At 38.2% G+C, this 26551-nt stretch overlaps 1 protein-coding gene and 1 long non-coding RNA gene across 4 annotated transcripts in view; one reads left to right on the top strand and one right to left on the bottom strand.

Moving 5' to 3' along the window:
* Positions 1-26551, top strand: part of CACNA2D2 (calcium voltage-gated channel auxiliary subunit alpha2delta 2) — a 681501-nt gene that overhangs the window by 617428 nt on the left and 37522 nt on the right. Inside the window, exons 15-23 of one of the 2 annotated variants that reach the window (XM_087954963.1) lie at positions 8825-8914; positions 9745-9828; positions 13463-13537; positions 13890-13964; positions 17774-17845; positions 18797-18868; positions 19459-19520; positions 21266-21342; positions 26038-26055. In XM_087954963.1, the coding sequence (XP_087811089.1) occupies positions 8825-8914; positions 9745-9828; positions 13463-13537; positions 13890-13964; positions 17774-17845; positions 18797-18868; positions 19459-19520; positions 21266-21342; positions 26038-26055 (625 nt within the window). The remainder of the gene's footprint in view (positions 1-8824; positions 8915-9744; positions 9829-13462; positions 13538-13889; positions 13965-17773; positions 17846-18796; positions 18869-19458; positions 19521-21265; positions 21343-26037; positions 26056-26551) is intronic. The other variant, XM_087954964.1, reaches the window with a different exon arrangement.
* The window catches only part of LOC148132054 (uncharacterized), a 112108-nt gene that overhangs the window by 14365 nt on the left and 71192 nt on the right, over positions 1-26551 (bottom strand). For both annotated transcript variants that reach the window (XR_015747547.1, XR_015747546.1), the window contains one exon: positions 17752-17821. This is a non-coding gene — a long non-coding RNA (uncharacterized LOC148132054). The remainder of the gene's footprint in view (positions 1-17751; positions 17822-26551) is intronic.

The raw sequence follows: 26551 nt of genomic DNA on the forward strand, positions 1-26551 counted from the left end.
GCAGGGAAAAAGTAAGGAATGCTGCAGGATGGAGTTTATTCTAATGAATATTCATTCTGCACAGAACCTCTGCAACCCATCATTGGGAGCATCAGTTAGAGACAAGTGATAGACAGGGCATTGGACCAGCCTCATCCCTTGGCTTCCTTCTGAGGCTCCAGTGGAACTAGCTACAAATTGATCGGCTGATTCCCTATTGTGCTTTCTGGCATGTTGCCCTTTTTCATTTAACAGCATTATTTGAGTGCCAAACAGACAGTATGAAGCCTTTTCCTGATAAAATGTAGAGGAGAGGAATCTGCGATTCTTCCAAGTGGATCAGAGTCAAACATGCAACCTCAAGTACTCATTTCACTTTTAAATGTTCCCTTCATCCATCCAGCTGTTCTCCTTTTTCTTAAAATAAACACATAACGAAGCACTACTTGAGAAGAAGTGTAGCATCCTTGTCTTCAATGCTTAACAAAATGAATGAAATGGCTGGTGGAGGCTGGGAGTCAGTGAATACTGTTATTTCAAATATTAGCACTTGTATGCCTTTTCCTAAACATGTACATCCAATCGCATCCTGTGAACACAGCACACCTGTCCCAAGACATTCCATTAATACTTGCAATATGATGTCACGTGGAGGATGGGCATATTGAATCTTGTTTCAGAACCAAGGGGGTGGGTGGGATTTGAGAGTAGCAGACCAGCTTAGCAGCTATAGGGGAAGCTAAGCACAACAGGCAGTTCTCAAACTGTGCTGCCCCCTGTTGGCATCAGCTATTTAATATGACCACTCCACTTGCTTACTTCTCTACAAGAGACCTATGAGAACTGAAATCACTGATAGGCAATATTAGGATGAAACTTGTATTCTTCTGACCCTGTTCTCTCATCGTTTCTCTCTTATCAATATTCTTGCACAGGATTTTGATGTTTAGACGTTTGACATTTTTATTGAGTTATAAAATATTGTAAAAAAACAAAAGTAAATAGAAAAGCAGTGGGGAGGAAAAGGGGAAAGAGAAAAAAAGAAACACTGACTTCCAGTTCTCTCTGTTGTAGTAAAATAAGGCATTCACATCAAATCACAACTTTTTGCTTTTTCATAATAATATGAATCAGCTATTTCTGTAAAGATCTATCAATCCACTCAATAAAACCCAAAATCAAAGTTTCATTCTTTTCCAACTTCAAGCACGAAGTTCAGAAGCAGTCTCCAAGTGGAAACGAGGGTTTTGATGAAATTAAAGGGTGGCCACCTTAAGATATGTCATAATGAAGGACCAGTATTGTTATGGTCAGAAGTTCCGTATTGTTCAAGACAGTTTCATCCCATGGAATTTTTCTGTAATGCGCTTATCATACCTTGCTTAATTATTATTATACAGATAAATGAACACAAGACTGACCTTGTTTCCCTTCCACCTAGGAAATGCAAAAAAAACCCACTTCTCAGCATGTCTGCAAAAATTAATCTGTTTTTTGAGGCAAATAATGATTTTTTAAAAAGTAATATGTTGAACATACGATCATGTTATAAATTTAATTCCAAATATATCTACAAAGACACATTTCATTTTAAGAAAAAGTACAGAAGGAGTAGTTTTTCACCACCTTGGGAAAATTTCACTTGTAACCATTTCATTGCACAAATATTAGTTGTTTAATTTCTGCCACCATAACACATATCAGAAAGAACTTGCTCAAATACACCCCTATGGCAGGGATAAACACTGACAGCATCTAATCTATCTCCCCAAAGAGCTTTGCATTAGCAAACAGGCTTTGTGTTCATTTCACTGAAGCACAAAAGAGACAACAAGCATGCCTATCAAATAATCACACTTAACTGGACTCTCAGCTGCCTTAAGTTTTGAGTCCAATTATGGGAGTCTATGATTAAACTGCCTGTCATCACAAATGTCAGATTTCATCTGCCTGAAGTCTCAGAGAGAAGCAGAACAGCAGAGTAATAGAGCCATTTATATCCCAGATTTAAAGTGTTTGAGCATTTGCTACCGTGCAGAAATTAGGGTACTAAAGTAAGGCAGCTATGTAGCAGTGCCAGATGTTAAGTTATTGGCCTCAATTGTGCTTGCTATTAAATATGTTTTAAAAGCCACATATTTGTCCGCCTGGAATAATCAACAGCACAATAATGAAACTGCAGCCCCACAAGCACAGGCACTTTACACAATTATGTGTTTATCAGGACAAGAATGAGACAGTTTTATTCAAGAAGCCTTGAATATTAGTTTCCATAAAGTTTAAACCATTTTGTCATCAGGGTTTGGTTTTTGATATCTCTTGATGGGCTGAACAAAGCAATTTATATGGGGCCATTTCTACAAAAAGATAAGGGCTGTTCAAGCACAGGCAACCTGAGAAAGCCTCAAAGTAGCTGTGATGTGGCTGCATCAAGGCTTCTAGGAGGGGCACTTCACTCACAGCAATGCACTTTGCAAAGTGCTGCTTTCAAATGTTCAACGTAACCCCGGAACCTAATTACTTGCTGAATAAAAGCAAAAGCGTGAGAGAGTTGGTGAATTTCCAGGCACTCAGCCTGAGTTCACTTGTGTTGTTCAGGCTAGTGATGTGATGGCAAGATCCCCACCGCTTACCTTGAAAACCATTTATTTTTGCCAACCTTTTCAACCATGGAGAGGATCTGTCTCATGAAAGTTCAGGAAAACCAGATTGGGGGGCGGGGGGAGAGGGGAAATCACTTCTAACGCTAAGCACTCCACCTTTTGCTCCTGGCAGAAAGACGGTTATAAATCAAACAGTCAATCAATAGGGCTGAATCAATCGTTCAACTCCATTTCCTTTCTTGCTGTTTTACAGCAGCCAAGAGAGGAAGGAAGCACATTTGTCTCCTCTAATAATGAACTGCTATATAAATGATACAGAAAAGAAAGGGTTTTTTTTCAATTTTTCATTCATCAAAAAATGGAATTAATGCATGCATCTATACCCATAATCTTTTAAAATGGCATTTTTAGGATATGAAAGGGAAACGGGACTTCATTCTTGTTTACCTCTGTTATAGTAGCTTCACATTTATACTGTGAAATATTTGAGCAGCAGGCAATTTGTTTGGGACGTGGAAAGGTATTTAGAATTTGAGAGCATTTGGTGGGTACAGTCACAAAATGGCTACCACTCTGGATTTGGCTAATCATAGTCTGAACTAGCCTCTGCACCAGGTTCTCTACATTCCAATTGGATATTTGTAAACCTGAAGGTATCCTCCAAATAACTGGGACTAAGCAGGACTAAGCAATTCTTGCTCCATAGTCTTGATATCACACACACACACGCACACACACACACACACTGACACTCACATACTGACACTCACACTTTTTTGTGGTCTCCAGAACCATGAAATATATACATTTATTTCTACTTTCAGATGGAAATTCAGAAATCACTTAGAAGTGTTACAAGTACAGCCTCACTCAAAGGAAATCATGATAATTTGGATAATTTGAAGTTATCAAACTTAAAGGGTAATCTGAGGTCCTATTTCAGTGTAATTTGTGTTACAAGCATTCTAAAATGGGAACTTAACTGTATCTATCATAATACCAACCTGAATTCCACATCCCTTGGAATAAGATTGGAAATACCTTTAAGAAATAATTGTGGGCCTATGTCTGCTTGTTGGCTTGGTCCCAGAAAATGAAATCAGAATGGAGAAGCTTGCATATTCTACCAGTACTTAGGTAGAAATACTTTATGTGGCTTTGGAAGGACTTTGCCAAGAGGCCAACTATAGTTTGACAATCATATGGAAAGCAAAATATAATGACCAGTCCTTGAAGAACCGCAGTAAATAAATGCTTTCCATGATTGAGTGCACGGAGGTAGGAGGGTGGGAGGATAACTTTCCTGCCATAATAATGAATTAAGACCCGGGGTGGGATACGACAGGGTTAACTACCGGTTCGGGATTTACGAGCTTCCCTGCACGCTGGAGCCGCACACCTGTAAATCGTCATCAGCATGCTGTGTGTAGAGAAGCAGCCTTTGAAACAGCCCTCTTTTTCCTGCTTTTTTAACTGCAGCTGTGCCTCGTTCGGCAGCTGAAGTTGAAAAATCAGGAAATAAAGATCAGGTAAGAGCCCGGGTGGGTGGGCGGACAAAAACATCAGCAGTCATAGAACCGGTTCTATTCTGCTGCTCTTCAGAGCTACCGGTTCTACAGAGGTGGACAGAACTGGTAGAACCTCACCCCTGATTAAGACTACATGTGTATGACCTTCAGTGAATTTGTAGCACAGATTTCTATTGATTGCTATTCTTCTCCAGAATGCTTTTCAGTAATTCTATTTCTACCACTCTTTTCCTTCCTCTTCCTCTCTCACTTTCTGCCTATACCTTTTCTTCATCACCCCGACTTCATTTTGTCTTTTCACCCCTTTCTCCCTCCCTTGTACTACATCATCCAGAAATAATACATACATTCTTTTGATGCTTCAGGCTGAAATTTTTGCCTGCCACGCTTCTCCATGACAACCTGCAGGGAAGGCTAATTGATTTGGGGAAAGTGTGTGTTTCCTTCATACTGACGGAAAGGACTGACTGGAACATGCTAACCCTTACCATATTGTACTTACCAAGACTAACCGGCAATCAGTGTGGCTCTCAGCATATGGAATTGCTGGTGCCATTTCTCCGCACCCCTCCATTGTCGTCCCCCCTATTTCTTCCCATCATTTCCTCCCCTGTTGCTCACAATCACTCCTACAGAATTACAAAAAGGACAGAATCCAATGTATGTTCATAAAGGTTCAACTTTCTGCCTTTGTTTGCTCCTCTTCTGGTAGCTTTCTGGTTTTTCAGTTCCAGTGTATTTAATAGATTCAGTCTTTTTCCACAAACTGAAGAACTCAGGAAAGGAAGCTGAAGGAATCGTGCCATTACTCCTCCTTCCTTGTTTACATCAGTATCACATTAAAATGCAGAGTATGGCGGGAAATTCTGATTTCCACTACAGCCTGCATATAGATTACCATTAGTTAAGGCATGTGCAGAAGTCTGTTTCTTTATGTGCACATATAGTGAGGTCCCAAGTACTTCCCAGCATGCAAATGTACAATGAAATTGATGCACGTACAAGTCCAACTTGATTCCTGCTCACGTGTTCTTTTCATGATGGCGTTTTTGCAACAAGTATAGCAGAGGTGGTATCCAGCAGGTTCTGACCAGTTCTGGAGAACCAGCAGGGGAAAGTTTGAGTAGTTCGGAGAACCAGCAAATGCCACCTCTGACTGGCCCTGCCCCCATCTATTCTCTGCCTCCTGAGTCCCAGCTGATCAGCTGGGTCTTCTTTTGTTGCCCTGCACAGGAGAACAGAGCTGGAAATCAGGTTAGTGGGATGGGGAGGGAATGGGATTTTGCAGTAACCTTCCCCTGCTACACCCACCAAGCCATGCCTACCAAGCCAAGCCCACAGAACTGGTAGTAAAAAAAATTGAATCCCACCACTGAAGTATAGGGGATTTTTAAGCAGCTCAAATAGATGGAGATAAAGAAAGTTGTTTTAATTGCCCATCTGAAGCACTGTATCTTGTTGTCTAATTTAAGCTCAGTCTAATATAGCCAAGAGGGCCTCAGTTATGTTAGAAATATTCAATTTTTCATGTGTTCTCTAAGGCACATGAAGAAATCATGCTTGGCAAGCCTGTGCATTTGACACAGCTGGTCTATGATTATTGTTTGTGGGATTTCGTTTTCACTGGTACCTTAAGATGGATTCATTTGAAAGTTATAACAACTTTTATTTTCCAGAAACATATTTCTTTCCAGAAGGAAAGCTTGTAGGAGTAGATGCTTTTCAATACTATTTTTGTGTATTAGACCAGATTCAGCTCCCCAATAATAGAAATTGTTCATGCAGAAATCCTTAAGTCCTGTATGAAATTAAATTTAACACTGAAATTTAGAGATGTCCTCACGAAAGACTGCATTTATTGAATATAAGAGCTAGATTGCCATTTTCTTCACCACTACTCTGTAAATTGTATTTCAATAATTCTGCTTCTACACTGCCAACTCAAGACATATTTGCAAGACCAATGTTTCCATCCAAGTTCATCATAAAAGAATTGAATTCTGACCTGTAATTAACTTCACCTTTTCAACAAATGCAGAGAAGACCCTGAGAACATCATATGCCAATTTATGCTCACTCCCCAGCCAACCAAATAGGAAAGATCAAAGCATGTCATTCTATCATAGTTCGGCAATCACCCACTGTGAAATAATAAATACTACCAGTTCTCATATTCTCCATAGAAAAATTAAATAAAATGAATTGATAATGTCTCTTTCTTGTCCCTACATTTCAGAACTCATCTGGGCGGGGGGGGGGGGTTGTATTTGCCTGGTGACTTGCAGGAAGATCTGCTGGGGAAAAAATGTCACCCAAAAAAGTGAAATTCTTGAGTTTTTCCACACCATTATTGAGGAGTTTTTCCACACCATTATTGCTGCCCATCTCCAAAAGAGAGCCAGTCTGGCGTAGTGGTTAAGGCACTAAGCTAGAAACTAGGAGACCATGGGTTCTAGTCCTTCTTTAGGCAGGAAGCCAGCTGGGTTATCATGAGTCAATGACTTATTGGAGAAAATGGCAAAGCATTTCTGAAAAACCTTGCAAAGAAAAATGCAGGGACTAGTTCAGGTAGTTGATAGGAATCAAACACTAACTTGAAGGCAACCATTATTAAATATATACAAACTAGATTCACACCAATCCTGTAGTCCTCAGATTTCAAAGTCATTGGTCAGCTAGAGAGTACATTAATCAGTCAGATATAAAAATAAATTCAATCAGTGTTCCCTCTTCTTCTTGTCTATCATTTTGTTTGGTGCTTAAATTATCAGAGCTTTCACAATCAGGGTTGACTGCAAAATCGTCAAGGCACCACTCCACTAAAGTACAGTTCATCTGGTCAATTTATTAAAACAGCAGAAATGGTAGCATGGATGTAAGGCAACTAGACCTCTACTGGGAATTCTAAAACACTGTTAAAATATAACGAAAACAATATTTTCTCCATGTTCTAGCTCTCCCTCTTAAGGTTTTTCCAAAAAGGCTGTTGATGGTAGTATGAATGACAGCATGCCTCTGTATACATAGGTCATCATTTCTCAAAATGATGGTTGTGAGACAATTAATTAACAATTGTTCAAGAGTTCCTTCCAAACAAATGTTTCCAAACAGGCTTGCCAATTTGATGCAGAGGCATGCTGAATGCAAAGCATGGTGATAATTCTGGAACTTCGTATGATGAAGCTTCTATGTTCCTGCTGCATTCCTACTATGGTGTTTACCATTCAAAAGAAGAATAATTATGACAGGAGAGAATGAGGATTCTGCACAAAACTCTGATTTTCCCTCTTTAGGAGGAATGTACAATGGAGGGAAAGGGGGGAAGGTTGTGAGGGAGCAGAGAAGGAAGTTGCAGGAGTGGAGGAGGGATTTACAGACTGTAGGATTGAAGGGAGCCAGTAGTTGGGCTGTGGCCTTTACCTCAGTGGGACTGTGCTGAGAGACACAGGGTCAAAAGCCATTTACAACTTGCTGGGGGTTTTGCAAGCTGCAGTATTTTAAGAAGAGTTAAAGAGAATCCTACACAAGGCAAGGAAATGTTTTTTCTCTCCTCCGCCCACCTCCCATATCAAAGACATAATTCATCACAGTCTCTTAATCGTAAATAGATGAATTAATAAGGTTCGACCTCATCTATATATATAATACTATTTATATTGCGTTTTTAAAGTTTTGTTGATATTAACAATTCTATATTCCATATCTCTCTCCGGCTTTTCTATTCAATAGAAAACCCATATTTTTTCTCCACAGAGACCAATGTTCTGATTTTTCCCCTTTATGGAAAAAAAAGGTTTTGATAGCAGGTTTCAAACAGTTTTTTTATATGAATGCTTATTCACCTAATATGTGGGTTGAGATATTTTATCTATCTTTTTATTTGTTTTTCAAGTTTGTACCTTGTGTCATCCCCAGCAATGCCAGCCTATAGCAGTTGGACAATAATAAAACTATATCATATCACAATTAAAAATACCTTAAATGTGGTTCAGCTTCTAAAATTAATTTTTCAAATTAGGTTTAAAGTAATCAAAGTGGGTAAATACTATAAGTTGTTAGTTTTAAAATACTTTTAATGGAACCCTTTAGCTACATTTTTTAAACCCAAGACAAAAAGTTTAATTCATATAAATCACAATGATATAACTTAGAGGCAGACCTTATGTAATTGGCACTAGTTTTATGATGAAGTCCAAGCAGTTTCAGTGCAGGTACAATTTGATTTGGATCTAATGCAGTAGAAACATGTGAAGCTGCCAGTTTATAGACTGTGCTGGAGATGAGCTGAAACAGGCCAGGCTTCCAGGTTTAGTGATAATGAGATTAAATTGAGCTATGAGTTAAAGGTGGAACTGTTAGATTGACTGAATAAACATTTTGACAAAATTGATTGCTTAGGCAGGCTTCTTCAACATGTGTCTGCTGGACTGCAATAATTATATTTTTCAGCTGATAAAAGTGTATTCAAGTTATAGTTCAGCACATCTGGATTACTTCAGCTAGAAGAAAAGTGGCTTTGGGCACTTGAGGAATCTGCTGTTTCTCAATCTGAAAGCTGCTGAAAATTGTCAAATGAATAAATCCTCAAAAGATACGCTGGTGTGAGCTTGCTGTACAAATAATGCTATGATATACACATATTGCTATATTTCATGTTTCTGGATGAATGCATGTTATGTGTTGTTAGTTTTAGTCTCCTTCTGCTTCCTGCAGGAATATCTCAATGTCCTGGGAAGGCCCATGGTCTTGGCCGGAAACAAAGCGAAGCAGGTTCAATGGACCAATGTCTATCAGGATGCTTTAGTAAGGAAAACAGCTTTATGAAATATCACAACTAGGTTTTTTTTCCAGTTCCATTTGCTTATGTGATTCATACATTGTAATATGGTTCAAATTGATAAATACATTTAGTGTTCCATATCCCTTTAGATTCTCAAACCTGTTAATCTTGAGTGGTTTCTTTTCCTCATTTTCTTCCCAAAGTCTAACTGCTCCACTCTTCAATTTTATGAGTTAGAGACAGGGATGGGATTCTACCAGTTCGCACCTATTCTGTAGAACCGGTTGTTAACATTCTAAGCAGTTCGGAGAACCGGTTGTTAGAAGAAATTACTGGCCTAATCCTGTAAGGAAGGCAGGAAGGAAACATTCTGGTGTTGCTTACAGAAACTGCCTCTCCGTTAACCCTTATTACATTCTTCGCATGACTGGACTTCCTGTCTCAGAAACTTTTCTGGAGTTTTTTTCCCCTCTTTTGCTGGTACTTTGCTTGTGTGGAGTGACCATTCAAAGTGACAATGGCACTGAAAAAAGTGGCTTATGACCATTTTTCACACTTACGACTGTTGCAGCATCCCTACAGTCATGAGAGGCGAGGCAAGGAGATGCGTGCCTCAATGTGAGTGATATTGAGTTGGCCACGCCCAGCCAATAACATGACCACCAAGCCACGTCCACCCAGCCACATGACCACCAAACCACACCCACCAACTAAGCCATGCCCACAGAACCGGTTGTTAAAAAATTTGAATCCCACCCCTGGTTAGAGATGCTGATAATTCTGATTTGGCCAGTTAGGGTCTTACAGATAATGCCATATTTTACTCTTCTTCTTGTTGTTGTTAACTTTTTAGGGCCTGGGTTTAGTGGTAACAGGCACTCTGCCTGTATTTAACCTCACTGATGATGGTCAGTCTCACGGGAGCAGTGAATGGAAGGTATGTTCCTATTTTGCAAGAAGCTGCCACCAAAATCATATTGGGTGGTTGCTGTTATGTCCTCATCCCCTTTGCTTTGTACAACTGCTCCATAGAGAATCCACAGTATTCCTTGATCTTTAGTCAAGTAGCATCCTCAACTGAAAATCATCTTTTCCTGAAATTGGTTCTAAATTGTTATCAGATCTTCTTGATGTGATGGATGGATGGACAGACAATGAATAAGATGCTAAATAGATACAACAGCCTTTCCCGATGGGGCGCCTACCAGATATAACTGAGAATTCTGGGGATCATCTGTACTATGATCCCCAGAATTCTGTTATATCTGGTAGGCAGATGGAGGGCACCAGGTTGGAGAAGTCTGGCATCCCATGGAAGAGAATCTTCTAAAACTATAGCAGTATTATAGAGAGCAAGTAATGATGTGTTAAAAATACACTTGGACCCAAATTAATTATGGGATATGTAAAACTAAGGCCTCATCAGGGATGGTCAACATGTGACTATGTTATCAGATGGCAATTCCTGTTTTTGTTTATCAATGTGTAAGACAAATAAGGCCCTTTCCTGAATATGAAGTCTATCCACTTGGTCCCTCATGCCCTGATCAGCTCTCATTTGGACTATTGCAACATGCTGTACATGGAGCTACCCTTGAAAAGTATCCAGAAGCTTCACCTATTACAAAATGCAGCCACATGGGCAATTTTAGTCATCTAAATTTTAGTCATCTAAAGAAGGACACATTTCAGTTTGCTTCTGGCTTCAGTTCAAAGTGTTGGTTATGAACTATAAAACCCTTCCTATCATTGGACCAGGCTACCTACAAAGCCATTTTTGCCCCATTGGCCCATCCCACCCAGTCAGGCAAGGAAGGTATGTTTTAGACACCATCAGTTAAAGAACTCCAATTGGCAGGCCTACGAAGAGAACCTTCCCTGCTGTTGCCCCCACCCTGTGGAATATTCTCCCCCCCCCCAAGATGAGATGGCCCCCATTCTCCTATTCTTCCCAAAATGAGTCAAAACCTGGCTCTGCGGCCTCTCATGGGGAGCCCAAAGGAGCATGCAATAATAACAAATAATATTATTGCTAATTATATTAATGCAGCATCAACAAATGCAGTGGCTATATATTCTATCACCTTGTACTGCAAGGCGAACAAGTGCCACTAAGTAGATCACACATTTCTTTTTCTCCCCAGTGGGTAGATTCACAGCATGTCTACAGCAATCTGTCTCATCTGCCTTATGCTCCTACATCTCTACTTGTTTAGATTTATTAGCAGCAATAGATCTGCCATGGGATTCTATGTCAGCTTGCTTTTAAGCAGGCAATGATCTGTTTCCCAACTAGGTAAGTGACAAGGCCAAAGACCAAGCCATTTATTCTCCAGGGAGCCTGGTTATGGCCTCATAAAGCAGCATGGCAGCTCCATTGAAATGAGCATCCCATGCTGCGCAATTTAGTCATTATACGGTGGCTTCTTACAGGTGTCTCTTTTAAGGGGGAAAAATTTGCTTTTCTTTAGAAGAACCCAATAAAGGCCGGCTATGCATTTTCATCAGTCATTGGAAAGAGCCTGGTTTCTCCAGTACTATGGTATGGCTGCCAGGATTAACATGTTTTATGCCATAACTCAGAAGACCTAAGTTCAAGATGTCCAGTCCTCTTGAAGCACGGTGCTGAGAATCAGATATTCCTTTTGAATTTGAGCTACAAACCGGGCCAAGCCTGGCTACTTATATCACTTAAAGGGCGAACAGTGCAAGTAAGAAATTCATTTCCAGGCTGCATTTTTCTCTGGCTCTGCCTTGCAAGCCTCTGATAGAATATTAATGAAGGATATTGATATTGGTAATTAGATATTTCCATCAACATTCATATAGGAAAGGACTGCAACAATCTTCCCCAGCTTTTTCAGGCATATAGTATTCCAGACCTCTTTCTTTTTTCCACAATGTAACCTTAAAAGAGAGGGAATAAAATATAAATGTATTTATAACTGCTGTAAACATTGGAATCCATTTCTTTATCTTATCTCTTTCTTTTCTATCTTTTCTTTTATTTCTGCCTTTACTTATCACTTTTCTTTCACCTCTTTTACTTTTCTTTTCTTTAAATTTATGTTGTTTCTATTCCGCAAAAAAATATTCACTAAAATTAATTTTTAAAAGGATCTATCACCTTCTTCACTTCATACACATAATGGAATTTTTAATTTTAATGTTTTAGTTTAGTATTGTATCAAGAATTTGAAATAACCAGCATACATAATAACAAGGGAAAGGTGCCAATCAACAGCTGATAATTCCATAATCAATTATTTTGAGAGCAGGATCTTCACTAGTATTGTTGGAAAAGTAAGCCAATTTATATACATAGTCCAAGAGAGATTTCATCCAGACTAGTGCAGAGCAACAGTAGTTGTGATAACTTAGCCATAACAACCATCCTATATTATTCTAAATGGAATGGAAAAGATGTAAACCAGGGGTCTTCAAACTTGACAGCTTTAAGACTTGTGGACTTCAACTCCCAGAATTCCTCCTCCAGTCATGTTAGCTGAGGAATTCTGGGAGTTGAAATCCACAAGTCTTAAACTAGCCGAGTTTGAAGACCCTTGATGTAAATCATAGAGCCAAAATGCACCACTTCTTCAGTTTGACCACAGCACAAAAGGCAATGAATTTCCTTATTTCTGTATGAAGCTGACCAAAAATATAGTACATCTGCACTTTGGAGAGGTGTGGGAGCAGGGAATGTTGCCACTAGCCTTCTTTTATTATTCTTTTACAATTTCCTTTCACCGCTTCATAGTGCTTTTACAGCCCTAAGTAGTTTACAGAATCAGCATATTGCCTTCCAAAATCTGGGCCCTCATTTTAGCGACCTTGGAAGGATGGAAGGCTGAGTCAACCTTGAGCTGGTCAAGATTGAACTCCTGGCTATGGGCAGAGTTAACCTGCAATACTGCTTTCTAACAACTGCACCACCATGACTCCTTACAACAAATACGAGAAAGCTCATTCATGGAGGTGCAGATATGGTTGATATATCCCAGGCTTCACTTTGGTGCTCTGTGTCCTCCAACTCTCCATTCAGCATTAAAACTGACAGGCACTCCTATTGTGATATTTTACACTTTCTCTTGCTATAAGAAGGGGTTTTGGAAATTTATTCTTTCACAGCTTACAGCTCACCTTGCATCCAGCCCCCTTCAGGAAATTAACACATCTTCTCCCAAATATTAGAGAAAAATTCATCTTGTGAAAACATGTTGATCTTTCCATTCATTTCTCATGTATAATTACATACTGTCTACCTATCATTTTTGAACAGTTCAATTGTAAAATGTAAAAGTATATGAGCTCTATACTAACTAAATCAATAAATTCTGTGGAGGAAGTAGGCATGGCATACTCTATCCTCTTTCTCCAAATCAGTGACCTCCAGGTAAATTAAAACTGCTGGAATTCCCTGTCAGGACTGCTCAAAGAGTGGTGAGGGTTACCTTGGACATAAACAGTAGAAATCAATAGAGTCTACATCCCGACTTGCCCAATTTCAAATAACAGAATAATGAATGATGTAATGAATGAAACTGTCATTGTTATTTATATATTTTCAGAACCAGCTCATCCTGGGTGTTGTGGGGATTGATGTGGCTCTAAATGATATCAAGAAGCTGACACCACGATACAATGTGAGTAGGGAAGATGTTGTCTCCCTCAAACTCTGTTATTTAAAAAAGCAAGCGGGATAGGAAGAGAGGTGTTAGTTTTCCTAGGAGTGCCCTCCTTAAATTCTCTACTTTACCCCCAAACCACCTTTCATCTTTTTGAGGATGATCACTGAGGCAAACTGAAATCTTCTCCTTTAATTTAGAAAATGTGATGGACCTTTATTCTCTGCTAGGGTTGGGTATTGGACAAGCAGGAGGTGGGTGACACAGTATCATGGTAAAGGAGCTTTGATGCAACTCCATTCTGTCTTTTTGAGATGTAATCTGTTTCTCTTCAGGAGGATTTTCCTTTGTTTTTTGTCTTTCCATCCAGTTGGGGGCTAATGGCTATGTATTTGCTATTGACTTGAATGGATATGTATTGCTACATCCAAACCTGCGACCTCTGGTAAGGACAAGTTTGTGCATACTGAATGCATATTCAAAATCATTGCAAAACAAAATTGTAGTCGTTTACTCCATCGTGTTAGCAGCAACCATAAAATAGACAATTTTTGCTCTTTCTCCATTTTTTTTATCATGATGAGCTCTTCCATTTTTCCCCCCCAAACTGACTGCAATAAGTTTGTCCTCTTTCATTTTTCCTGGAAAGATATTCTTGCTATTATGTGGATACTGAATATGTCTGTCCAAAGGTGAGTATCTCATACTGCCTGAATAGGAATTAATGAGTTGGGTGGAAATGTTAATGGTGGCAATTTGCCATTAGACTGAAAGCGTATGCAAACAGCTGTCACAATCAAGGGCACCACTCACACTTTAGCCACCTCCGAGTCACAGATTGATCACCATATGCCACCATCTGGCCAGAAAGTGAGCTTGACAATTGAAAATATCAGTATTCCAGTTCTGTAGGATGTATAGTTGCATATACTTATTATTGACTAATAATCAAAGCTTGGCACATATATTATATGTGGAATAAATTCTATTGCCCGAAACTTTTTAATGAATTAAGCATCATATTCTTTCCCTTCGCTGTGACTTTGTGAACTCTCTCTTCATCCCTTCTTTTTCTTTCATTTTTTTGCTCCTTTGATGTTCATTCCTTTACATTCCTAGATCCTTGGGTTTCAACTTCCTGCAGGACTTTTTTTTTCTCTAATCTAGTCAGGTGTGAAGCTTTTCTTCCAGAAAATTCATCTTTCCCTATGTCCACAATAGTAGAACAGACTTGCAAAGCCTTTCTCTAACCAGAGACGGCCAACAAAACACTTTTATTTGGTTGTATTTGCAACCATTGGGAGGTTTTCATGCAACCTTGAAATCCACATATCATTGTCACCAAATCTGACAGCACAGTTTACTGCAAAAATTTAAAAAAGAAACAGTGGTGAATTTTTGCTTTTCACACTTTAAATCCTTTTACGAGGCTTAACAGTTTCAGCACTTTAAAGTTTGTCAGCTTTCTTGGTTTATTGCTTAGCTACTTTCAAGGTGGGGGCTGGTTAGAGGGATATAGTTGTATTTAAAATATTTGCTTTGGCTCTTTTGATTTAGCTGTGTTCTTCTTGGGAGCCTCGCCCAATCATTTTGGCATAGCCCCCTGCATAAAGACAAAGTATAGTGTCATTGACTCAAAAAAAGATTTAACTATTACATGCATTATAATGTCTATGAGCGTAATAACTGGTGAGAGATTTTCAATGTTTACATTAGATTTGCAGCCAAATATTTAACTAATTACATTAACATCAAAATATATAATTTATCCTTTTAAAAAAGTGGGATTTTGAGGCTATAATCTTATGGATACTTCCCAGGGACTGAGCTCAGTTTGGCTCTGCTGGATTAAATGTGAAGATATACATAAGATTGCATGATGATAGTATTTCCCTCAGCTAGTTGTCCCCTGAACACATTTGCTCATGGGTGTCAAATACAAGGTAGCCACCACAGCGTATGCTAAATATGGCAAATCTTGAAGGAGTAGTTACATGTTGCAGGTAAACACACAGAGAGGACCTGCTTAATTTCCTCAGCAACAAAGTGAGAAAAGATAGCCAATTTGAGAATATACATAAGACAAAAAACAGCACAATATCTGCTTATCAACTAAGCCATAGCAGAATTATGTTGTTTAACTGGATTAGAAAACATAGAAGCCATCTCTGATTATGGAATCTTTGGTTCAAGTTCCATAATATGAATTTAATGTATAAATGACAAGAGCTACTGAACCTTCAATTAGTCATTCCCTTTGTCTTTATAGACATGGTTGTTCTAACTTAGTGGCATTGATGATGACTAAGGATGTTGGGCAGTGGGAAATTCAGATATTTGGGATTTAAATAATTGTTATGGCTGTAGGGTAGGATTTATTTACTGTGGGCAAAAATGCTCATTGCTTAAAGTGGAAGAGAAAATATGTTTCTGAGAGTCACAAAGCACCTATTGACTCATCTTGACAATATAATATATGTATTTCTCTTTCTTTCTTAGCAAGTATAGGAAAGAATTAACTAAACCTCCTTAATGAGATATTACTTGTTCAGGGGTATTAACCAAAAGAAAAGGAGTGGATGAAAGCCTTGGGCTTATTTATCTCAGGAGAAGTTCTGCATTCATCAGAATGGAGCAAAAAGAACAGGCTTCTAGCTCAAATACTAGTCAGATAAATCTGTCATTGAAAGGGCAGCCAGAAATTAAGGAATTGGAAAATGGCATTGATCAGAATGAGATACATTTCATTTGCAGAAATTTCCAGCTCAGTTTATCAGCCTTACTAATAGGCAGATGTGGCAGAGATGGACAGAAACCATAACAATTTATTTAGTCACTTCACTGTGACTCTGATCAATAACAGTTCAAATTACTCAGCATGGTAAAATCACCCAATGAACAGCCCAATTCCTTATGTTTTGTGTGTGTGGGGGTGTCTGGTTTAAATCCAAACAGCTTTTAATAGAAACGCCTTGTTTTAAGTAGTATCTTATTCTTTCAACTCGAGATAGAAGACATTATTTTGGCATATGAGTAGAATATATCTTTCCAGACAGTTGAGAATTTAACTAGTTTTGAGTGCTCCCAAATAACAATGACAAGCTCTTATTTTATTTATTAATTAATTAATTGATCCAGTGGCATTCAGACTTACACTTGATGGTGTAGAGATTGAAAAGTGACTAGTAAAATTTTATCCTGGTAAATAATGTGGTAGAACTCTATCCTAATATCCACTGTTGATGTCCTGTTTCATTTTTGCATTATTCCTACTTAGAAATCAGATTAGAATCAGAATATTTGGTACACTGAAACTTGGTTTGGAGCTTTCAAAGCAATAAAAGCAGTTTTTTCTTTGACATCTTGGTATTAAGTGCTATGTTAATATCTTTAATTCTTTTTGACAATTTTTTTGTTATCTCTGTTCACTGATCATTTTCATTTATTCTAGGGCGTTTTACTTCCACCACATATCACATCTAACACACTCCACAACTTTCAATTCCAATTTGTATATAAGATTCTATAAATCAATCTGTTCACTTTATCATATGCTTTTTATAAATCAATAAAAGTATAATATAATGTCTCATATAATTCATGCATTTCTTAGTGACCTGCTGAAGAGTCAAATTGGTTCCTTTATCTTACCTATATTGTTGATATATTGTTTTAAAGTAAGGATACCTTGCCTTGTCTCTGAATCAATTTGAAGTGTCTTACAGAAAAATAATTAATTTTACAACTACAGCATAAAGTTACAGTTCCCCCTACATCTAACCCTGAGATTCTTGTGTGTATATGGAAAAGTTATATTTACTCCCTACATATGCACTTTGTAGAAAATGTTTCAGTTGTGAATTGTCAACATCTCTCATTACTGAACATCATAATTTATAACAGCATTTGTACTATGTATACTCTAGGCCTGCCTTAGGCATGAAATTAGCTGAGTAATCTTGGGCCAGTCACTCTCTCAGCCCTAGGAAGGGGGCAATGGCAATCCACTTCTGAAAAACCTTGCCAAAAAACCTGCAGGGACTTATTCTGGCAGTCGCTAAGAGTCAACTTTGCATAGTGAGATGGGTGGCATATAAATTTAATAAATAAACAAACACTGACTTGACGGCAAAAATCTGTCAAGGCATAGAACAAGGATTGTTATGACACTCTGAAGATGAACAGGATGATAGTCTTGAATTCTCATCTCATTCATACTACCCATTACTTACTACTTTGGGGTTATTCTTTCAGATCATCAATTTTCAAGAAGCTGTAACCCTGGATTTCCTTGATGCTGAACTAGAGGATGAGAACAAAGAAAGGGTAAGCGATAACGATAGATCAGCTCTGCTTTATCTGAGGCAAATGCATACCCACAATAATTATATATTTATATATCATATGTATTAACATTTATATAATCTTTCTATCAAAGTAGCCTAAAACAACCCAAAAAACAAAATTATAAGTGCTCCAAAAACTATAAAAAATTACTTTTTAAAAAATCAAAAAAGATTCTTAATGGCGTTTGTAGCAATTTTTTCTCAATGCAGAATAGTAAGATTCTACAATTTTTACTTTTACAAATCTGGGCATGAGATTTTTCCTTTGGCAAACTTAGTGCTAGGATTTTTGTAGTGCTTGTGATGGCAACTTGGAATAATTTCTTCATGTATACAGGAAGTCCTCGACTTACAACAGTTCATTTAGTGACCATTCAAAATTACAACAGCACTTAAAAGAGTGACTTATGACCGTTTTTCCCCTTACTGTTGCAGGCCACGTGATCAAAATGCAGACACTTGGATACTGACTCATATTTATGATGGTTTCAGTGTCCCAGGGTCATGTGATCAGATTATTCAACCTTCTGACAAGTGGAGTCAATGGGAAAGTCAGATTCACTTAACAACCATGTTACTAGTTTAACAACTACAGTGATTCATTTAACAATCATGGCAAGAAAGTTTGTAAAATGGGGCCAAATTCACTTAAGAAATGTTTCCCTTAGCAACAGAAATGTTGGGCTCAATTGAGGTCATAAGTCAAAGATTACCTGTACTTGCATAACTATTTCTTATATTTCTATATAGTAAATTGCGTATGGGTGTGTATGTGCATTTATACCATAGTATGAATCATGCACAAATGCAAATCCTATCCTTTTAAGAGATTTTTTTGGGATTTGAACAGAAGAGTTTAAAAAAGGTAAGTGCTACCCCTGATATGTATCCCGACCCAACTTCACAGCATTTTCTGTTCTCCCATCTTTAGATTCGCCGAAGCATGATAGATGGAAATAAAGATCAACAATATATTAAGACTCTGATAAAATCCCTTGATGAGGTAAATATTTGAGTCTGAGCTGCCAGATTTCAAAAAGAGTGGTCCTTTATTGGAACATACCAGGAGCTGGGAACCAGGGGTATAAAAACTTTGTCATGAAAATACATGAAAATGCCTTCCGTGGAATTAAATCATTATTTCATTTGGCCATGTCTCTTAAGACCTGCTTTGTTCCCACACCTGGTGTTAAGGTATCTGTGGAGACCCTGTTGAGTCTTTTATGAATATTGGGAGTTCTGTTTTAGTCTGGATAGTCATCAGTTTTTTTAACTTATGTATTACACATGTTGTAAACTTCGCAGAGTCTTTCTAGATTTGGCCAGTTGTAACATTAAAATGCATTGTAAGTAGGACCAGCTCAAAAGACTTTGAGCTCTTCAATACAACAACTAGATTAGTAGTTGAGATTGGTTAGATTAACTGGAATATATGCTTCACTAGTTATTTAACTTTATTGTGATATACATTGGTTTATTGACCATCTTTATTTGATAAAGAATGAAATGTGGCCAAAAATCTTTGAAATTAGCTAATGTTCTTCATAAATGTAATGAATAATATTTAGTCACTCATTCGTTTTGAATCTACAGAGGTATGTTGATAAAGTTCATAGAACCTACACTTGGGCACCTATCAAAAGCACAAACTACAGGTAAGGAAGTAGCCAGGAAAAACACTACTCCATCAGTGATGGTTAAAAGAATATTAGGAAAAATAATCCTAAGAGAGTTTTTTAGAAGATAATGCAATTCTGTTGATTGAGAAAAGACACCAGAAATTCAATTTCTATTTCTCTCTCTATTTCTTTCTTTTTCTCCCTCCCTCTCTCTCTCTGTCTCTCTGTCTGTCTGTCCCCCCCCCTCTCTCTCTCCTGTGTTCTTCATAATTTTATCTAATTTTTCAAAGGTTTACTGATTGGCCATAAAGTCTTGATTTAAACAGATAACTTTTTAGCAGGTGGTAGCATTTAGCCAGTCTTCTTTAGTTTGGAAAACTAAATATGGCTGGTTCTGGTGAGTACTTGGGAGGTGATCCCCTTAGGAAACCAGTATATAAGCAGAAGAAAACAATTGTAAACTATATTTTCCTAAAGAAAACTGCGCAGAGATGTCCATATAAGTCATCGGAAGTCGGTCTAAATTGAAATCAACTGTACTAAGGTTGATAGCCAATATTTGCCAAAGTGATATAATGGCTTGATCTTTTAAGTTATTTTGAAATTCTATATTTTTCACTGAACAATAGGTTTAGAATTCAGTAGTAGTCTGTTAAAGTATTTTTGACATCATTCCTTTGAAAAGGAATGGTTGGGTCGAACACACCACACTAGGAACAATTCTGGACTGGTACAACAACTAGTCAGCATCAAACAGTGTAACAAATGTGGTCTTTGGTAGTTATTGAGTAAGTGCTTAGGTGGAAGGGAGAGCTGACCTTTGACATTTTTTGACACTTCTGCTCTAGAGATTATGGTATCATTCAGCTATCGCTGTGGAAATAAAAAGCCTCTCTTCTTTAATGCTATGTCAGCACAGCCATCGCTGGTTGATGCCACAAATGGCTAATGCTGAAAATATACAGTGCCAGATGTTCTTTGTGGATCTATTCATTTATATTATTATCTGTACCCTTAGGTCTTGAAAATAAAATCTGGAAGAAGCGTCCATTGATTTTTTTTCTAAAAAAAAAAAGCACAACACTTTTCCAATGTATATATCTTCTCACTGTAATGTAATAAGAGGGAGCTGCCTATTATAATATCAAGATTATGTTTGCAGTCTGCTACTAGAATCTCTTTAAGTAAGACTGCCATCTAGTGTATTGTTGTTTATTGCAAATATACATACGCCTCTGAAATTTTCTAGGAAAACCAATTTATCACTTGATAGCTCAACAAATACCCAGTTATTTCTAATCCAGCTATCTGAGAACCATGCATAGAATAAGAAAAACTTTATGTCTGCCATGAATTTGTGTTTATTTGGATGAATTCTTGACATGAAATGGCAAACTGACTCTCCTGGGAAAGACATTATAAGCATAACTTCCTCAAATCCTCACTTCTACTTCCAACAAGGGTCCTTTAAAGATACTGGTTTTATTTTTACCTGTATTTCATTCCTGGAAAAGACAGGCCATTCTGAGATTCACTCTTGTATAACATCAGTTCATTAAACATTCCTTGGACAATTTGCAACATCCAACACTTTCATTCAAGTCTTAAGGCAGGTGTCCCCAATCCTGTTCCTTCCAGATATATTAGTCTTCAAATCTGAAAGTCACATCTAAGCCAATTTGTTGCCTTAAATCTTCAATTACTGTCTTCTTTTCAGACTCTTTTCATCACCAATGCAGCTGCTTTGGTAACACTGTAATTTCCCTCTTTTCCTTTTCCAGCTTAGGTCTGGTCTTACCGAATTACAGCAGATCTTACATCCAAGCTAATCTAAGTGACCAGATTCTCCAGGTGAAGTGTAAGTATATGTTTTTTCTTTTCCTCCTGTCCTTTCACATGCCCTTTGACCCTAAACCCACCAGCTAGCTTAAGGATGATTTACAAGAGAAAGCAAAATGCCTAAATGTTAACACTTTTAAAAATGTATCCAATTAAAAACAAATTCCTACCCAGAGAAGAAAAGAAAGTTTCATTTTATTTATGAAAGAATAATGCAGGCTTCCCAGAGAAAAAAAGATTTACCAGATCCCTTGCAATGAACTTTTAAAAACATCCAGGGGAGATGAGGTTGAGTTGTTGCTTTATATGCTTTTTATGTGGTAGATTATAATAGCAGCTGGTTAATTTGAAAACTGGGAAATTTTGCATGTTTCTTTCTGTTTTGTTTAAATTTGTTTTAAGCCATCCTTATTTTTATTTAAAGTTTGAATTTCTTTGCTTGTTTTCTCACTAATTTACAATTAATCTCTGTACTTGTGTGTTTGCTTCCCCTTGTGTGTGATCCTGGGCTCTGCCCTCATATCAAAGGGTGTGAGGAGCTTCCAAGGGAGTTTTTAACATCCTGTTCTGAGTGATTCTGCCTTTTTCTATCTGTGTCTGTCCCTGTGTCTCTGTAATTCCTCTTCTTTCTCATCTATCTCTCTCCCTTCTCCCACCTTTTGTACTCCATACTCATGCTATGTTACTTAAAATTTCCACCTTCAGGGAGGTTTAAAGGGATGTTATTCCTTAGAATGCGTGCTAAAGTACAACATATTGAAGATTCGCTTATGCAAATAGGTTCCAAAATACTGTACAAGTAGTCCTTGACTTACAACCACAATTGGGAGTAGAATTTCCATTTCCATTTGGTAAGTGAGTCATGTCCAATTTTATGATCCTTTTTTGCCATGATTGTTAAAGCAAAACATTGCAGTTATGAAGTGAATCACGAAGTGATTAAGTAAATCCGGCTTCCCCCATTGACTTTACTTGATGGAAGTTAGCGTGAAGATAGCAAATGGCAACTACATGACGCCAGGATGTAGCAACCATTGTAAGTACATGCTGATTGCCAAGCATCCAAATTTTGATCACATGATTGTAGGGATGCTGTATTGGTTATAAGTGTATGAAGACCAACCAGAAGTCACTTTTTAAATGCCATTGTAACTTCAGTCACTAAACAAATGGTTGTAAGTTAAGGACTACCTGTATATAGGCTGTTCTGACCAAGACTGGATAGAACTATCAATCACAGAACTGTCTTGCTCCTAAATGGACTGATCCAGCCCTGGAACACATCATTCCAAGTGCTCTGGACATAGTATATAATATTAATCAGGACCACACCATGTGTTTCTTGAAATAGTTAAAAAAATGGATGGTTTTGCATATCTCTAGTCTGGACGCTGCCCCAACTTGCTGACTTTTAGTTAAATTAATTTTAACCCCAGTTGCAGTCCTATTCCAATTTACTTGGGAATATAGAAAATCCTTTCAATAAGAATTTCTTTAGAAAAAACTATGACACTAAGAAAAAATAATGTGAATCATCTTTCTCCTGCTATTTAAGCTAACACTTCTCTATGCAAAGAAAAAATAAAGGTCATTTAGTTTTAAGTTGGGCTGCTTAAGGGGCTCCTACAAAGACAAGGGGGTCAAACTATTTTCTAAAGCACTAAAAGGCAGGACAAGAAACAATGATTGGAAATTAACCAAGGAGAGAAGAAATCTAGAACTAACGAGAAATTTCCTAATGGTGAGAACAATCAACCAATGGAAGAGCTTGCCTTCAGAAGTTGTGGGTACTCCCTCACTGGAGGCTTTCAAAAAGAGACTGGACAACCATTTGTCTGAAGTGGTATAGGGTCTCCTGATCAAGCAGGGGATTGGACTAGAAGACCTCCAAGGTCCCTTCCAACTCTATTGTTTTATGTTCTATGCTTCCAATGTTTTGTAGGAGCATTTGGTGCAGTATTCACAAATGACTGCTTTGAAAAAAAAATTGCCATCCCATACCTTCTAGGTGAAAAGTTATGTTATAAAAAAGAATTATAGCAAAGCCTCTTCCCTAGCATGGAAACTTTGTACAAGGGAAGTGTCTTCAAATAGACAACTCTCTGGTATAAACTGATAGGAGCTTTTGGAAGGATTATAGCAGCAAATGTAAATAAGAATCAGATGAGGTCTCAGGTCCCATCTCAAGCCAAGAGATGATACTTTCCAAAGAGCATTTACTGGGAACAAGCATCTCTCTTTAACACCTAGGACAGAGTTGCTCTGTGCTCTTAAAGGATCCTGCTCTGGTGTAATGTTATATAGGAATGGCCTTGGGAGACAGAAGAGATGTCGTTCCACCCGCACCCACCCCCAGTCAGATAAGGGTCAGATAAGAGAAATCATAGCTGATAGCTGCTTATTGAGTGGAGAACGAGGTGGAGAATGAGGCTCAGAAAGGACCCACCTCTAAGTTCTCAGGCTACAAAGGAAGCTTGCGAGATTGAAGTCAGCCCTCCCAAGTAGAACATTCAGAAACATGGCCAGAGGAGCTAACTGTACTTTATTGTAAGATTAGATCAACAGGATCTTGCAAGTCTAAAAGTACAAATCTTCCATCATCTCCTTCACAACCTGAAAGCTTGGAGAGACGTTCCTTCTGAGCCTTCCATTATCTGACTCCTAGTTGACTCTTACCTTCCTCTTATCTGACAGCTCCCATCTTCGCCCTGTCTCCCAACATTGTTCCCAAATACCATTACATCTGCTGGCCACCTCTGCCTTTGTATGTTTTCTCTCTCTCTCTCAAAGGAGACCTTAGGTTGCTACACATTATACAGCTAGTCCGCGACTTACTATCACAACTGAGCCCAACGTTTCCATTGCTAAGCAAGACGTTAAGTGAGTTTTGCCCCATTGTACGGCCTTTCTTGATGCAGTTGTTAAGTGTTAAGTGAATCACTGCAGCTGTTAAGTTAGAAACAGGGCTATTAAGTGACTCTGGCTTCCCCGATTGCTTATCAGAAGCTCTCACCTGATCACCTGATCCCAGGACATTGCAATCTTCATCAAAATGAACCAGTTGCCCAAATGGCTGGATTTTGATCACGTGATCATGGAGATGCCGCGATGACCATAAGTGTAAAATACGGTCATAAGTCACTTATTTCAGTGCCATTGTAACTTCAAAGAGTCACTAAACAAGTGGTTGTAAGTCGAGGACTACCTGTAGTTGACATTACCACTTGGGTACTTGGTTTTGCTAAGTAGCACCATATCAGGCTCTGGCTTTCAAGTTTCTGAAACCAACAAATTAGTAGTTAAAATTCAATCATGAAATTAGAGGAAGAGTTTTCTAATTACCCTCACCAGACTAGGTTGGCAGGATTTATGCTTTCTAGGTTCCTTTACCAATTAGCAATAGCAATAGCACTTAGACTTATATACTGCTTCACAGTGCTTTACAGCCCTCTCTAAGCAGCTTACAGGGTCAGCATATTTCCCCCCAACAATCTGGATCCTCATTTTACCGACATCAGAAGGATGGAAGGTTGACTCAATCTTGAGCCGGTGAGACTCAAAATGCCGAACTGCTGGTAGCCAGCAGTCACAGAAGTAGCTTGTAGTACTGCATTCTAACTACAGCATCACCACGGCTCTTCATTAAAAACCAACCTGAAATAATACAACCTGGATTTGGTCCTCAATCTCCCTGATTCTAACTGTAGCTACCTTATTTAGTGTCCACCTAACTTAATATTGTCATTGTAGTGCCTGGCAAAAGCTCTGCCAAATTTCAGGCAGAAGCCATTTCCAGTCCTGTCTGAAAATTGTACCTAGTGTCTTTTGCACATGCGCAAGTATGTGCTTTCTGCTGTAAAGCTCCAAGCTCTCTCCTAAATGTCACTTTAATGCATAGATCTTTCTCTTCAACAATTTCTGTCACCGTTGGGACTATGTTCTCTCATCAGGAAATTACATGTGTTGTTCGGGCAGGTTTTTTTTGTTTTTTTAAAATTGGTCATGTTTCATAAACTATGTAATTTCCCCTGTGCACTATAATGTCAGGCATGGTAAAGACTTCGAGCTTCCTTTGCAGAATAATAACATAAATATAATATAATAAAAGAAAATAATTGCTTTAAAAAGAAAAGAAAGCTTTTCTGCCACATAGGGTTGATTCCAAGCTCCTGTCCTATTTTTGCCTTTCACTGAGAATGGCCACAGCTTACCCTTTTGCCAGATGAGCTCAGGCCTGGTCCACTGCCCTGAATTTCTCTCCCTTCGTTTCCTCTCCTTCTGTCTCAATCTCTGTGTGTGTCTTTTGTTAATCTTGAATTTTGCATGGTCTGCTAACTCAGTAAGAACATTTCTAAATCAAGACTGTTGCAAACTGTTTGCTACTGAATTCCATTTTTATGTTGGTTATATAATATATATCTATAGATCGAGTTATATCTATACATTTTTTATTATTTTCTTACTGTGGCCTTTTGATTGGTACTTTTATTACTATTATTATTATTATTATTATTATTTTGGCTTATTTCTTTTTCATGTCGTTTTTTGCAAGAGGTTTCCTTTTGGTATGATTATGATACACAATATTTTTATTCAAACAGCAATTGAATAAAATATTGTTTGTACCCCCTTCCCCCTTTCCACCCAACCCCCTTTTTTGTTTTCTGTTTTTTGTTTGTTTTTCTTGCTTTCTCTCTCTGATGGATTCACACAGTACCAAGCAAATTGAAGGGCAAGTATTTTCAGTCTTAGACCACTCCCCTTCCACCACCCCCTTTTCCTCACCTGTCTCCAATAACCCCCACCCTCACTCCAGACCTTCACCACTCTCCCTTACCACCACCACCTGGCCTGCTTGCCCATTTCCTTGCCCGTTTGCCACGCCTAACCTTGCGAATCACCACCAAACTTCCCCTCTCCTTTCCCCTCCTGCCCCCTCCCCTTATCCTCTTTCACTCTTTATTTGGAAGCAACATGTCTTGTTATGTTCATAATAGCTTCACCACTACTGATCTCCCCACTCCTACCCTGTGCATTGCTCAGAGATTCAATCCGGTATCGTTAAAGATGAGCCAATTTCATATGGAACTGTTATGTTTTGAATTCAATTAAGGTTTTTGTAGCTAGTTTAAAATTCCTGCTCTTCTTCCTCCCCTGCAAAAATACCTCTTCCACCCTTTCTGCTTTTTCCTCTCCCCTGCCTCACACCTTTCCTACAAATTTTCTTA

This window comes from Notechis scutatus, chromosome 2 (assembly GCF_049901735.1).
Source record: "Notechis scutatus isolate UNSWTSFEM ecotype Mainland chromosome 2, rNotScu1.2, whole genome shotgun sequence".
NCBI lineage: Eukaryota > Metazoa > Chordata > Lepidosauria > Squamata > Elapidae > Notechis > Notechis scutatus.